Source organism: Athene cunicularia, assembly GCF_003259725.1.
Source record: "Athene cunicularia isolate RWA chromosome 5 unlocalized genomic scaffold, athCun1 chr5_part2, whole genome shotgun sequence".
NCBI lineage: Eukaryota > Metazoa > Chordata > Aves > Strigiformes > Strigidae > Athene > Athene cunicularia.
Window position 1 is genome coordinate 1352776 of NW_020799102.1, and position 15364 is coordinate 1368139.

The 15364-nt window shown below is 54.9% G+C and overlaps 1 protein-coding gene across 1 annotated transcript; it reads right to left on the reverse strand.

Annotated features, from left to right (window-relative positions):
* Positions 1–5469: 5469 nt before the first annotated feature.
* On the reverse strand, positions 5470–13968 carry LOC113481107 (ras-related and estrogen-regulated growth inhibitor-like). The gene is made up of 5 exons (XM_026850433.1): positions 12974–13968; positions 12408–12419; positions 9708–9764; positions 8141–8214; positions 5470–7511 (listed from the first exon to the last, which is right to left on the reverse strand). Exons 1-5 carry the CDS (start codon positions 13086–13088, stop codon positions 7026–7028), a joined length of 744 nt encoding a protein of 247 aa, XP_026706234.1. The 5' UTR covers positions 13089–13968; the 3' UTR covers positions 5470–7025.
* Positions 13969–15364: the final 1396 nt, after the last annotated feature.

The window sequence follows — 15364 nt, forward strand, 5'->3', positions numbered from 1 at the left end:
GGGGGGGTGGGGGGGGTGGTGTGGTGTGCTGCACCCAGGTGGGATCCCAGGGAAACAGTGGATTAATTTTTTTAAAAGCTTTTCTTAAGACACTGCTTGAATCTTCCTCTCATACCAGGGGAAAATCCTGCCAGAGGTTTCAGCAACTCAATATTTTGCCAAATTAGCCCCCGCCCCCCCTGCAGCTCTGCAAGTAGGCAGCTGTGCAGGGGATCTGGGGCTGAACCCCCTCCTCAGCTCCTTTTTTGAGGGGGGTGAAGGAATGGTTTTACCAATATTCCTACCCACCACAAACAGCCTGAAGACCCGCTTCGCCTCCATGAGTCTTCCTCAAGCTGCCAAGAAAAACCACTTCCCCTTGACCGGTCACAGGAGAAAAAACATTTTGGGGTGGTTCGCCTGGTTTCCAGCAAGGCAACCTGCCCCTTGTCTTACAGGATTTTTTTATTTTTTAACTTTTTTTACAAAAAAATTAAAGGAGGAGTCTCTTCCACCACAAAATGGGACATCTTTCCCCATTCCTGACTTTGCAGGTTTGGAAAGACCAAGAGTTTCCCTTTTTATGCCCAACCGGGCTATCCAGGCCCCATGGATGCCAAGGGGCCTGTGTGCCACCCCGAAGGGCTTCAATTCACAAACCCTCGAGGGCTTTTGCCAGGGTAGGTGGGATGCAACTCCTTTGGGCTGCTGGTGTCCAGGGGAAGGATGGGGTGGGTGGCTGGAAATACACTAATCCCACCAGTGTCAAAAAACAGAGCTCAGGAATCAAAGCTTTTTGGTGAAACACCCAGAAGACAGGGACTAAGGTTTATTCCCCTTAGGATTTAGGATCAGTAGCCAAAAACAAAGGCTTCCTTTGCAGCATGCCCTGTAGATTGCATACAGCATCCTTTTAAAATCCTATCGTTACCTTTGAGGCTGGCTGAAAAAGCAGAGAGTGCAGACAGCCACGAGGGTTTTCCACATAGGTGAACAGAGGTGAGAAGCCCGGGGTTGCACTTGGAGAGGACCAGCCCTTACCATCAATATTTTCCTACAGCCTCAAAGTGCCAGTGATTACAGCCGCAGCTTCCCAGCAGTACGCCCTGCCTACACTGGGGATGTTTGTTTGGGTTTTTTTTAAACATTATTATTTAAAAAAAAGTTGTGTGGGTTGGCCAAGAACAAAAGAAAACTGGTGGGAGCCTCCAGGACTTGGCGTCTCTCCTTGATTTTCCCTAGCAGGGAGCAGCCTCATCCTCCAGGCTCTGGCCAAGCTCTCACTGTGGGGATGGATCCTAAGTTACCTTAAAAGCCTACACCCAAAAAGCCATTTTTTTCCATTATATATACAAGCCAGGAGATACAGTGATGAGCCAAAGCAGACTGCCTGGAGCTTGACAGCATGGATGTACCTGTCGTCCTGCCCTTACCCCCACACCACTGTCCCTCCCCGTAGTTTATCTGCTGCTGCCTCACCTGGAGGCAACACCTCAAAAACCCAAACTCGGGGACAAACCTTCTGATGCACTGCCATGGGGGTTTTCCTGTTGCTTTTCTTCCCGTTGCAGTTCCCAGCTTTTCCTTTCAGGGCCAGCAAAATCCTTTGGCTGTGCTGAAATTCTCAATACCTTGTAGAGCCCCATCAGAGCTGAGCCACTGAGCAGTTTAAAAGAAAAGAGGGTGACAGAGCTCCTGAAGGCCCTAAATCTCAGCCACAGATTTCCCCCTGGAAAGCGATCCCAAATTTCCATGAACTCCCAGGCAACTTTGCAGCTATTTATAATGGCAATAAAAGGAGCAGCAGGACTCATGTTGAAAACGTGGGCATAAAAATAGTAGCAGCAGTTGGAAACAACCACTCGGGACTATTGTCTCTTCCCCATGCCCTGCCCTTCGTGTCAGTCTGAACCGGGAACACCCAGATGCATGAACTCGTTTGCATCCATCCAGAGCCCGTCTGAGCTTTAGGTGTGGTCTTACACCAAGCAGCAGGTTTTTGGGCAGAGGGTGGGCTGGGGGACAGCACGGAGCAACCCACAGGTATACAGCTCCCCAGAATTATCGCCGATGTGTCACAGCAGCTGTTTGAAGCAGCTGGAAAGTCGCAGGCTCCGGCTGCCAACACTGGTTGGTGCTGATGGGATGGAAATGGCCCTCATGTACCACTTTGTCCCCCCGCTCACTCCGGGCAAAGCCTGATATTTAGGGGACGCCCAAGGTGGCAGGGACCAAGCCCATGTGCTCAACACACTGATGGCACAAGACTCACCTAAAATTGCTAGTTTGGGGGAGAGGATCCCACTGTGCCCAGGAAAACCACCTTTATGGGGCACTTGCCCTCCAGTAACCCCAGACTCAGGGCCCCCCAGGCACCCAGAAAGGGCATCTTAAAGCCATGAAACATTGCAACATCCAGATAATCTCAATTTCTCTGCCCTGAGTTTAAATCAAAGCAGTTCATTGGAGAGGCTGCACTTATTTTGAGTGTCTTAAGGCAGCACCTACTTGGAATATGCCACTGGCAGCTCTGCTCTCCCCTTCACCCCCAGGAGCTGGTTTGGGGCTGCGGCAGGCCAGATCCACACACTGCTCCTCCAAGAAAAGCCTTCAAAAAGCCCAAAGCCTCTATGTTTTATTAAAAACAAAAAGAAGCACAAGATTGATGATAAAGGCTGCAGCTGCAAAGAGAAAGCAGCTCCACCCCACCTCGTAGGGTTACTCTGTGCCCCTTGCTATGAGGTGCTCACACCTCCCACTGAAGTCAGCGCATCCCCACCTAAGCACAGTTTTATCTTTCTGGGTAAAGTTTTGGCTGCTGGAGTTGAGTCCCAGCCTCATACCTGGCTTAGTTTTTGGGGAAGATCCCAAAAACCAGGTGGGGTGCGCGAGCAGAGGAGCAGGTACCGTAAGGACTTGAGCATCAGCACAAATCGCTCCTGCCCCATCTCCCTCAGGAGGACTCAGAGTGCAATGGAGGAGAAAAAAAAATTTACATATCATCCTCAGCCCAACACACACCTTGTTTCTTCAGTGAAGCTTTTGCAGATGGGGTTAAGGGTTGATATGAGGCGGCTTGGCATGCTGGGGAGCTGCTGGTGGTGACTGGCAGGAGAGGAAGCTTTTGGGAAGGATGTTTCTGTTTCATTTGCCTCTTCCAAGCTTCCCAGAAATCTGGTAAGCAGATTTGCAACCTACACACTCGCCAAATGAAATCACCGCCCTGGAGATGCCTTTTGGATGACGACACCAAAACTCTTCAACTTCTCTCCATGGAGCTGAGCCACCACAGCCCAGACACGGGGCTCAAAAGGATGGATGGTCCCCAGGTGCCGGACAACCCCTGCGTGTCCCCAGAGGGGTGGCATTTTCCAACACCACACAGGAACATGTGCCCGGAGGGTCAGTACAAGATACCCCAGCTCTACCAGTCTTGCTTTCCTGGGTGGGTTATTAAGCAACCCTGGTCCTCCACAGGGCCAGGTGCCTTGCTTGATGTCTCTGAGGCAAACCAAGCCAGAGCCCTCCCTCCCCACAGCCCAGGCTTCCACCCCAAAAATCCTCCTGAGTGTTATTTTAATGACATCGCCCTTCTCAGCAAGGAGGAGGTTGTAGGCCCCCACAGAACCAAGCACCTCCAAGGTGCTGAAAAACAAAGGTCTGGGGGGCTCCTCTCTAGGGTTTAACCTACCTCCCTACACCTCTAAAGCTGCAGGCTCTGCTCTGAGGAAGGCAGAGAACTCCTTCTTCCTCCTTTTTTTGCCTGAGCCCTGCAGAGCTCCCACCACAGGGATTTAGGCTTTACAGGGCTGCTCCAGAGCATCACCCTCAAGGTACCTTTAATCCCTAGGTCCCCACAGAGGGACACCAACACCCCAAGACTTTTCCTGCATGGGATGGATGTGGCACCCCCAAGATTTTGTACCTGAGAGGGGAACCACCCCCAGGAGAACAACTATAGGCTTTCAGCAATTAGCACCCCTGACAAGCTCCCCCCGGCCTCTCTGAAAGCAGCTGAGCCTGATACTAATGAGGTTTCTTGCTAATTATAGCAGGCGAGCAAGGCTAAGCTGCCTCCTGGCCTCGGCAAGGGGGCTGCGGGCTGAAAGGCGGGCAGCGACCGCACCAGGCTTTTGGCTGAAAATCTTCTGAATTCCTCGTGCTATAAAAAAGCACTGGGGTTAACCCAGGACAGTGATCCCCGCTGTGCCGAGTGCTCCTCTGTTCCCAGAGACCCAGAGCGCTGAGGGATGCTGTTCCCGGTGCCTGGCCACGCTTCCTGCTCGCAAGCTGGTCCTCTCTCATTCATCATTTTGAATAATTCACGCTAAATAACGTGGGCTTCTGCCCTGCCTGGCATGGCATCGGCCTGGAGCTCCAGCCAGCAAGGGAACACAGTCTCTTGGATGAGCCTTGGGGACATCAGGGGTTTAAGCAACGTGCCTGAAAGCACCCAAAGCCTCTGTGGCGTGGGGAAAGGCTCGAGCACACATTCCACATCCCGGTGGGTTTTTAATCCCTCTTGAGCTGGACCATTCACACAGCCCCAAGCTGCTGGGTTTGGGGTCAGCGAGCGATACTGAAGTCTACGTCTTTGTAGCTGCCAGGCTCTTCCCTCCCATCCCAGCATCTTCGTGGTCGGGCTGGCTCTCAGCTGACCCGGGTCCCTGGGGTGCGGAGCTGGATCAGCACCTCCCCAAAGCGGCTCTTTTCCAGCCATCCCTGAGCAGCCAGGCAGCAAACACCCACTCCAGCTGCCAGACCACAAAACCCTGAGCCCAGCTCACAGCATTCAGCTTCCTTGGGAATGCCATAAAAAAAACTAAAATTAAAACAAACAAAAAAACCCTGCAGCCCTCGCTTCCCCTTGGCCAGCTCCCCAAGGCTTTAAAGGCCCCAGTTCTGCTCTTGCCGGACCCAGAGCCACAAGCAGCAGCCCCCAGCGGCATTTCCCATTGCTGGCATTCAGGGTTTTAATTAAGATGCTGAAAAGGAGCCATCCCAAATTGCTCTCTTGGCCCAGCCTCTCGACGGGGTTTATTTTCACCCCACGGGAAGGATGTGGGTATATGAGCAAAGATGGGATTTAATGAAACCCTTGTAGAGAAAGCCCTTGGCTGGATGCAAGCAGCTGCGGGAAACATCTTGGGGAGCTATAAGAGGGGAAGAGGTGTCCGTGGGGTTGTGCAGCACGAGGGGAGGGGGGATAAGCCCATTCCCCAGGCTGGGATGCTCCCGAGGAAGCCCCGCTGGCTCCACTCCCCATGCATGCATCTCTGCCTGCTGCTTCCCCCTTGCTGAGAGGTGGAGGGAGCCAGGCACGAGGTGCTGGGGCTTGAGCAGAAGGTGAGGGAGACACCTGGCCCTAATTTAAAGGGTGTATTCCCAGCCGTGCACCCCTTTGCTACAGGCCCCCTGAGAGGGCAATAGCAGGATCTGACGACCCCCTCCCCACGCTCGCAGGCACGAGAGCTTCACAGGTGTTTGCGAACTTGGCTTTTATTGTCACAGGATGCAGCAGCAGACAATGCAATGGGTCACGGTGGGGGGGCACACGGGCACATTGCACTGTGGGTCTCCCAGCATGTCCACCGGGAGGGAGGGAGGGAGACAATGCCACAGGGAGAAGATGCTGCTAGCTCCACGCCCTGCTCATTTCTGTGCCTTTGCTGCCCTGTCTCTGTGCAAAAAGACAAACTCTCAGGCCACGGTGATTTTCCCTGTGGGGACGGGGCAATTAATAAGCAGACAAGGGGGGTCCCTGCTAGGAGCATCATTTCCATCTCCTGGTATCAGCTAGGCTGCATCTGTGCTTCAAACTGGCACCCAGCAGTTCTGCTGGTGCTGCAGAATGGGAGAAACTGCCCCGGGAATGCTGCTCCTCTGGGATGGAGGAGTGTGACCTTAGCCTGAGGTTTTGTTGTGCGTCAGAGATGCAGTCTGTTTGATCTGCCTCTGCCTGCAGATGGGCTGCCCTGAGTGGGATGGAGATGTAAGAGAAGGGGCAGAAATGTCAAGCATGTGGTGCCTTCAGCCTGGGATGGAGAAACAGCATTTGCCATCATCACTGCCCTTTGCCCAGGATCTTATTTACAGTGTTATTAGAGTGTGCCAAATATTAAAAAAAAATTTTTTAGAAAAGCCAGGGATTAACAGGCTTTTTTCCCCTCACTGGAAACAGATCTGTAGTTCAGCTTTAAGCACGCCCTTGGTGCCAGCCTGTGAGCAGGCATGGGGGGAGAAGGGCTGTAGCAATGCTGGGGCCTTGCAGCTCCTCCGCAGGTGGGGGGACGTGGGGTCTGCCCCTGTGCCACGGCTTCAGGTCACAAACCCAGAGGAAAACTGGGATGGAAATGCAGCCCCAGGCTCCAACAGATGGACACTGGTGTCTGTGGATGGGCAGCCTGGCTGGGCTGGGCCTCTGGGGAGGACCGCAGCGGAGGCAGAGGGGCACACAGCCCTCCGCCACCCAGGGTTTGAGCAGGCAGGGGACTTTACCCACCAGCAACACGGAGCAGCAGAGGCAACAACTGTTTTCCCTGGGAGAGCGATGGCTGACGACAGCCTGGGAGCCAGCGTGACCCTTGGGAACACCCCAGTGTTGTAGGTGCACACTTTGGGGCACTAACAGACCCAGCAAGCTGTCTTAGAGGAGAAGGAAAACACCTACAGATGTGTCTGTGCTGGGTCTGATCCCCGCCAAAACACTTCCGAGCCCCCAAGCGTTGACCCAACACTACTGAAGTCACTGCAAACCACCTCCACTACTGACTTCAGCCGTGCAGGAGGAGGAAGAGGGAGCAAAGGTGTAAGATGGACAAAAAAACATCTTCCCTGCTGACATAAATCCCATTTGTAAAAACCTACAGGCTTTAAAAGGCTGTTGTACCCCAATCCTCCCCTCTCCACCTCTTAACCATCCCCTCCTGGGAGCTTCACGAGCTGTCCCTCAGCCCTGGGGCGGCAGCAGCGGGCACCCTCGCAGCGGGATAACCTGTCCCTCCGTCCCGGCTTGGCCGTCGCTCTCGCCTCCACACTGGGGATGCTCACTCAGGGATGTAGTCCCTGAAAGAGTTAAAGCTGAGGCTCCGGCCTGCTGAGTTCAAGGTGGAGCTGGCTTGCATCCTTGGGATCTTCTCCATCAGCTTCGACACTGTCCTCCTCTTGAAGGAGCCCGGGGAGAAATGCCCCTGTCTCATGAGCTCCTGGTAGAGGGTGTTGAACACCGCCACAGTCTCTTCATAGCTGTCCCGGGTAGAGATCTCGTAGAAAGGAAGCTTCAAAGCTTTAGAGAGGTTTTCGCCATCCTCGGTGGACACCATCCTGTCGAACTGCAAGTCCTTCTTGTTGCCCACGATGACCACGGGTGGCTGCTCGCTCCCGCTGCTCCGCCTGGGGCTCGCGTGGATGTGGTTGATGAGGAAGCACAGCCGCATCACCTCATCGAAGCTGCACCTATCCGTCACCGAGTAGACCACTGCGAAGCCATCGCCCCACTTGATCTTCTCCTCTATCTGCAGGGAATCCTCCTCCTGTGGGGTGGACAAGCTCCGATCAACACCAGAAGCCTCAACATCTCCTAAATACCAACAGTGCTGGGTGCAACCTAGAAAACCTCCCCCATCACCATCTCTCTGAAGGGTTTTTGGCCTTGGGCTTGCACACAGCAGTGACTTGCAAAGCAGCACAGGTAGCCCAGGACAGGAATTTGATGGGTTGGGCAAAATGACGGATAGAGAGAGCAATCAGCCCCATCCCAGTGTGGATGAGGGGAGAGTAAAAGTGGGTAAGCAAAGGCAGGGCTGTTGCTGGGTGGGAGGCCAGCGCAGGGCTCTCCATCACCCGCAGTCCTGGTGCTGGGTGGTTCCTTCAGTCCAGCACCCTCCCGCTCCCCTGAGCCGAGTCCCTGCCAGTGCGAGGAGCAGAGCCGCAACACACACCAGTAAGGGGGATGGAGAAATATTCAGCTGAAGCCACACTCTGATGTTAGACAGACATAAATTCTTCTGAACATCCTTTTTCTGAGATAAACACATCTTGGGCAGTATTTTGGATACAACAGATTGAGGCCGAGGGAAGAGCAGGGGTTGCCTTCAACAGCGAGCTGCGCTTCCCCGATGGTATTTTCCAGGGCCAGGCAGCTACGAGAGGGTGAGCTCACCTGTCCTGCCGTATCGAGGATCTCGAAGTGTACCATCTCCCCGTCAATGACAGCCATGTGTCTATAAATCATTTCTGAAGAGGGACAGACAGAAAAGTGTGTTTGAGAGAAGCCTCCAGGTAGTGAATGACAACCCAGCTGGTCTCAATGCAAGCCGTGCTGGAGACATTGATTTTCGCCTGCTGCACCCCACAGCACACGTGGCCTCCATTTGGAGTCCACATCCTGAACTGGCCCCCAGCCTGTCCTCTCACACCTGGGAAGGGCAGTCCTGTGCCCACGGCACCGAGCCCAGCACTGCCAAAGGGCAGCAGGGAGCCCCGGCCAGCACCCAGCCAGCTTTCGCCTTGCTGGAAATAAAAGGGCAATGGTGAGCAAAGTGTCAGAGCAAAAAGGGTTCACGGAGTGATGCTTCTGCAGAGGAAGAGGGGCTCAGCAGGAGGGTACAAAAAGCTGGTTTTGTTCAGAGACCCTGCTCATTGTCCTACGCCAGGTGGCCTTGAACTCCTACTCCGAAGCAGCAGGGCAGTGGCTCCTTTCTAACCAAGCAAAGCGGGCGGCTGCGAGGCATGCAGCGGGGCAGCTCTGCAGCACAGAACCTCTTCAAGCTTCACTAATATCATCAGGCAATAAAAGCAGCTGGCACTCTGCTTAGCAACCACTCTGGGCACAGCGGGCTCGACGGGACGCCTCGCGCCGTACAGATGGAGCGCGTCAGTCGCACCAGCCTTCGTGTGCCGCGCGCCACAGGGCAGCAACCCGCTTGGCTGGGCCGTCTGCAGGCTAAACCAGGCACCCTCCTGCTCCTCCGACCCCGGGGAGCACCAGGCACCCTCACTGTGTGGGCTCTGTATCTTATCATGTCACATGGAGGAGCCCAACAGGAGGAAGAAGCAGCAGGCAGAGAGGAAAACCAAATTGCACGCTGGGGAAAAAAAAACTTTGCTCACCATAACAAGCGAGGAGTGGGAATGTAAAGGACAGATTGGGACAACGGTGGGGTTGTTTTTTCAGACCAAGCCTTTCCCTGGAGTCCCCTGTGAACCGGCTGCATTAGAGCAACACAGAGACTTCCCAAATTTCTCAGCCTGACGGGTGACAGCAGGAGTTAGGCGGAAGGATGCAAAGCCAGCAGCCAGTCATTTCTGGGGACATGAGTTCAGTGCTCAGAAACCTCAAACCCAAATGCAAAAAACCCCCAACCCTTGAAGACGAGAGAGCACTAGCCACTGCTCCAGTGGCTTAGATACCTCCTTCCCTTTACAAGTCACTTCCCAGCAAATTGCTCCAGGATGAGGAAGCAGCTGGGCTTCCTTGTGCCATGCTGATGTCTTGCCCCAACACATTTTGCCTTAACAAAACAAAGAAAAGGAAAAAGGGATGCAAGAGCCAGAGAGGTGCCACAGTGGCTGGTGGTTCTGACCACTGCCAGTCTGGCTGAGGAGGAAGAGGAGCAAATAGAGTGAGTTTGGGGGCAGAGTGGGCTCTGCCAGGAGCGGTGCTGGGTGCAGTCTCCAGGCTGAGCTGGAGCAGCAGGGAAAGCAACAGTAAAGAGAACTTCACCTACCCAGGGTTGGGTCGTAGTCTCCAATGAATCTCCTGGTGATGAATCTCACAGTCAATGCTGTAAAAAAACCCCACAACAAACCCAGTTACAGATGTCAGATCAAACTGCAGAGATGCATCGGCTGATTGAAGCCAGAGGGATGGAGCAAAGACCTGCCCCAGCCAGCCCCTGTGGGCACCAGGAGGAGACATCCCAGCAGCAATGCTGCAAACGTGGCCCCATGGGGAGCAGGTTATTGCAGGGCTGGGAAAAGCATCTTCAAAGGTGCCCAAACAGGCTGGGTCACTGTGTACTGGCAGGGGCTGTGCTGAGGTGAGCAGAGAAAACCACAGTAAAGCAGCAAATTGCCAGATCTTGGTGGCTAAAGGTGAGGGTGAAGCAGACTGGGAGAGGAGCATGGTTGCCTGGGCAGATGCCTTGGACCAAGAGCGTTAGTAGTCCTCTTTTCACCCCCAGAGTCCTCAGCTGATGGCACAGCCCTGCAGGTTGTCCTCTGCATCACTTCACCCCTACCCAGTGTGGGAGAAGCCTGTCAGGATGGGGAGGAGTCCCCCCCAGCTGACAGCTCACACCTCACCGCTCCTACAAAGCTTGAAACAATTCCCAGAGCTCACAGACATTGGGCATTTCAAAATAACCTCACAGCCACCCCGGGAGAAGGCTGGATGTTTTTTTTTTTATCAAGGACTGAAACCCACCGTGCAATGGGATGCCCTGGGCAGGGGAAGAAGTCTGTGCCTGGCTCCATGAGCACCTTTGCCCAAAGCTGCCTGCTCATCGCCGGTGGTGACAACACCTGATGTGTCCAGGAAATGCAGCCCTTAGCAGAAAGCCCTGACAGCCCCTCCGCGACTGGCCCACCGAACCTCTCATCTTGCCAGAGCACAGCAACCTGCCCTGTCAGAAACATCCTGCCAGGCTGCACGGACACGGCAGCTCGGGAGCCCCGAAAGCGGCAGCAAGAGCCAGTTGGGCTCCGCAGGAGGCAGCCAGGACCTACCAAAGCCACAGGCAAAGTGCAGGCAGCGCCGCACCCCGCCAGCGCACCCAGGCGTGCGGGCGAAAGGCGGCTCCTCACACGTGGCATTCACTCGCCTGCACGGTCAGGGTTGATAAATTACATTTTCTGGCCTTGATCCTGCAAAGATTTATGCATGTCCTTAAGTTTTCTGCTGGGTGACCCATCCCTCGGTGGCCTCAGCCAACCACTTTCCAACAGTGAGCTCATTGCGGGGCCAAGGCGGTGCCAGGCCAGGCTCCCCCTCTGCATCACCGGCTCTGGGGGTGTAACGGCCTGGATGGGTCTCATGAACTGCAGCACTGACCCGACCCAGGCACCCCATGCGGAGAAGGGAAGGCTGTTGGCACCAGATCTCATGAAATTCATCAAAATGCCAAAGCCAGAGGAACACAGGGCAGGGGGAACCGGGAGGTCCTCCTGCACGACACCCGGGGAGCAGGGGCTGAGCAGGATGCCCCGGAGCAGCTCCTCACGTGGACACATCACCTTCCTGCCATGCCCTCGCCTGGGAATTCCCGTCCCCGTCCCCAGCGCGGGGATGCTGGGTGTGACCGGGGACCATTGACTGTTTCATCCCTGCAAGGAGTTCTGCTCCCCGGCAGCTCTCCAGCATGCAGAGGGATGAAGCAACCCCCCACTGTGAAAACAACCCCATCCCTTCCATCTGCTGGCACAGCACTGACATGGGGATCAAGCCATTTGGCCTGATTTTTCCTCCTTGCAAGGGCAAGGAAAGGCAGGAGCAGCCACAGCACGGCAGTGTGGGCAATTAAACCCCTCTCATCCAATTACCACATCTCCCTGCATCAGAGACCAGGAGATGTGAAGCCCAAATTATGCTCTAATGCCGCACAGGGCGGAGGTCTGTGGGGGCTGGAGGCTTGCCCAATAGCTCCATCAACCATGGCAAGGGCTTTCTAGTCGCTGGGGAAAAGTACTGCCTCTCCTCAGCTCTCTCCATCCAGACAGGCTGAAGGAGACAGACCTCAGCTCCACAGCAAGGGCTTGTTTGAGGTGGGTAGGCTCTCTGGGGACAGCAAAAAAATATAATCAGAGAGACTTAGATTTTTTTGTAAGGGGTAGCAAAAGCTTTGCCACTGTATAAGGTCTCTAGACAGGTATTTCCATCAGTGGGGACAGCAGAAAGGGCTGAGACTCAGCTGGCAAATGGCCAGGAATAGGAAACAGGGGAAAAAGCAAAGGTTTTCTAAAGTGATGAAGCAATTTGGAGGTGCTGAAAATCCTGCTGGTCTGAACAGAGCAGAGAGGCAGCCAGGGCGAGCCTGCCACTCCTGCTAACAGAGCATCGAGCTTTGCTAAATGTCCCCAACATGGCCAAAGGGCCACAAAAACACATCTGCCCCTGCCCTGAGAGGTGCTGGGCTTTATCAACGGTCTCCTGCTCCGGAGCTGGCACGTGGGGAAGCTTCTTTGGAAAGCACCAGCATCTCCGAAGCAGCTCCTTGCCCTTGCAGAGTGAGTGAGCTTCCCTCTGGCTCTCAGATCTTCCTGACAAAGCGAAGAGAGGAGCTGCGTTTTGAGGAGAAAAGTTGGCAGCAGCGCAAACACCCTTCTCAGGTGTTGTTCCAAAAACACCTTGCTCTTTGCCTTTGGAAAGAGTGAGGCAACACAGCAAATCTTTACACTTGGTCCTCGAGGTCGAAGCTAATTTGAATGACCTTCCAGGCTGCCTTGGTGCTCAGGAGCCGACCCACATGCCTGATGCTGCAGATACACCGGTTCAAAGCAAAACCCTCCTTGGGGCCTTTCGTATCTAACATATTTTCAGCACAGCTGCGCTGAAAATGCCCCGTTGATGCCTGGGTGTGATTTTCTGGTGCAGACAGAGAAACCCGCAGTTGGGAGGCTGAAGGGAGCGCAGGAGCAGGGCTAATAATGGGAGTGTTGCTTAAGCTCTTCAAGGTGTTAATGACGGTAATGGGTACGGACAGGGACGGGAGTGAAAGGCAGTGGAGAGGCTGAGAGCTGGCCTGGAAAGGCAATCAGAGCAGAAAGGAAAATTAGTGGAAAATGAGTGGGAATGGAGAAAAGAAACACATGGAGATCAAGACAGGAGCACAGAGCCCAGGAGGGACAGGACAGAGAAGCTGCACACCAGGTGTTAGTGCCACAGGAGGATGGAGACAGAGCAAGAGCACGAAGGGACAATAAACCTCATCAAAAGCAGGATACGGTGTCAAACCCAGCACCAAGCAGGGTTGATGCACTCCCGTGCTGAGCTTGCCTTCTCGTTTCAAACCCTGCCAGTCACAGAAGGGATTTGGTGGAACAAGCAGGTAATTCAGCAAAACTGCTCTGCAGAGATAACCAAGGGTCCTGCAGGAGGCACCTACCAGCATCTTCCAAGAAGTGACCAAATTATCAGGGAGAGCAAGACAAGTCAGGCTGGGTTTCTAGAAAGCACCTGATTCTGTGTCATATGTTAGGCAGCCACCCAAAGCTGGGGCACATGGTGGTATATGAGGAGAGGAGCCAATTAAATTGATTAAGAATTGGCTGAGCGCAAGAACACAAGCGGAGCTGCCAATCGGAAGAAGCAGGTGCAGGCAGAAAGGAGCCAGCACATCCATGCAACCTTTTATGTTGGTTTTTTTTTTCCCCTTCCTGAATATAAGTAATCTCAGAAAGAGAAAGGAGAGCCCCAAAGCTGGAAGGGTTAATTTTACATTCAGTTTGGTCTCTAGGAATGAGTAGGGGATGGTTCGATGTGCGATTAACCTGCCCTGGCGGGGCTGGGATGGGCGGCTCTGGGATGGCATCGAGCCCCACGCACCCACGTGCTGCTCTGTTTGTGCTGCTGCACAACACATCTGCGGGCGTTGATTCATCTTCGGCCTGAGTTTGTCAGCAGAGCTTTCCTCTGAAGTACGGCAAAGTTTACACTGGCTAGCATCAGCAGCAGAAGCAGAAGATAACACGAGCTCTGGCCGGGCTGGATTTACAGCCTCTGCAGGTGATTTACAGAGCCCAGGCCGAAGCTTTAAACTCCTGACAGGGTTCAGCCACAGGTCTGCACCCAAACCTGCCCCTGCTCGGAGGAACTGGAACCTTGGATCACCAGATCTCGACGATTTCCAAACTGCTCCAAAGACTCGAACTCTTTTGCTGAAAACTGGGAGTTTTTTCCCCCTTTTGCAGCTGTCTGGATGTTCACTGCCCTTTTGATTGCCCACACCCTCATCCCCCTCAGCTCTCCCAGCCTGGCTCCTGCTTCCCAAGGGGGGGATGCCAGCACCTCATCCCAGGGATGCTCTGGCCTGGGGTTGGTGGCTGAGGGATGGGTTCAGCTGAAACTCACCTTCACCCTTCCCTGCTTCCCCTCCCCAAAATGGGGGATCCCCATGCTTCACCCCCCTTCCTCTCCCAGCCAGCAGCCCCATCTCTCCTCAGCCTCAGGAACCAGCCACCACCCACAGCTCATCCTTCCCCAGCCCCATGGGAGATCGAGGGATGATGCTCATGTTTTTTGGCTCCTTCCTCATGTTCTGTGCACAGGTCCCTCAGCCTGACGCTCACGGCCCGTTCCCCGGGCATCACTGGCCCTGCTGAGCAGGGAGGACCACTCAGAGCTTCCCTCACCCCTGGTGGAGGGGCTCGTCAGCAACAGGACCTGGCTGCTCGGTCACAGCCCCCAGTGAAGGTGTCACACTGTCCCTTTGCAGGAGAGGACGTGCAGGGCAGCACCCAAGGGGACAGAGACAGGCAGAGCCCCATGTCAGGGTGACTGCCAGCTGCGGGGGATCATGTGCCGGCTGTTCCTGGGGGCTGCTCCCGGTTCCTGGCACACTCCAGCTCTCTGCATGAGCTGGGTATCAATTACCTTCCTCTCTGACCCGATTTTGTGGCCAGTGTTCCTGCCACAGCCTGAGAGGACGGCAAAAACCATGCTGCTGAAGGGCGTAAAGGTCACTGGTGGAGCTGAGCAAACCCTGCAGATCGCCCCCCTGTGATACCCAGCCCAGCCCCTGGGATGCCAGCAGGGCTGAACCCAGCTGGAAGAACCTTTGCAGACACTCGGGATGCCCCAACCCTACAGAGGAGGCACAATAGCCTCACAGGAGGGGCCCGAATCTCCCAGGCGCCTGCCCTGCAATGCCGGGTGGGATTAATGCCGGCAGAGGAAGCACGTATGCTGAGGCTGGGGGGAGGATGAGCCAAAAAGTGCTTCGTACACTTTGTACAACCATCACTCACAGCTCCATCTGCTTGCAGGGATGCTGGGGCCAAGCACCACGCACAGACCCCCCTGGCACTCTGGGGTACGCCTGGACCTGAGCCCTGCTCTCATGCTCCCGCTCCCTGGTGCTGGGCTGCTAATCTAGGTCTGGGAGTCACCTCCTTGAATTTAATCAGGGAAATCACGATTTTTCACTAACACCAGGCAAGAGGCTCGCCGGTGACTGTATATGGAAACGCAACTCCAGCGGCACCGACAGCCAACGCTGCTGGCCGCGAGCCCGGCGGAGGTGCCACCGCACAGCGTGCTCAGAGGTCGCGCCTTTTCTGGAGTGGGTCCCCGGTGGGACATTGCCCTGTCCCCAAGGACACGGCAGCCCCAGCCGCGTCCCCCCCCCCAGGCTCTGCGTGAGTCGCTGCTGCTCCCCTGCAGGAAAAC

Bases quoted from the DNA above. Each gene is read 5' to 3' on its own strand.
- LOC113481107 (XM_026850433.1), bottom strand. From the start codon at position 13,088: ATGCTGGTAGGTGCCTCCTGCAGGACCCTTGGTTATCTCTGCAGAGCA. The intron at 8,215-9,707 runs GTAGGTGAAGTT...GTCCCTCTTCAG, and splicing joins AGACTACGACCCAACCCTGG to AAATGATTTATAGACACATG. The intron at 7,512-8,140 runs GTGAGCTCACCC...TCCACCCCACAG, and splicing joins TCCTCGATACGGCAGGACAG to GAGGAGGATTCCCTGCAGAT.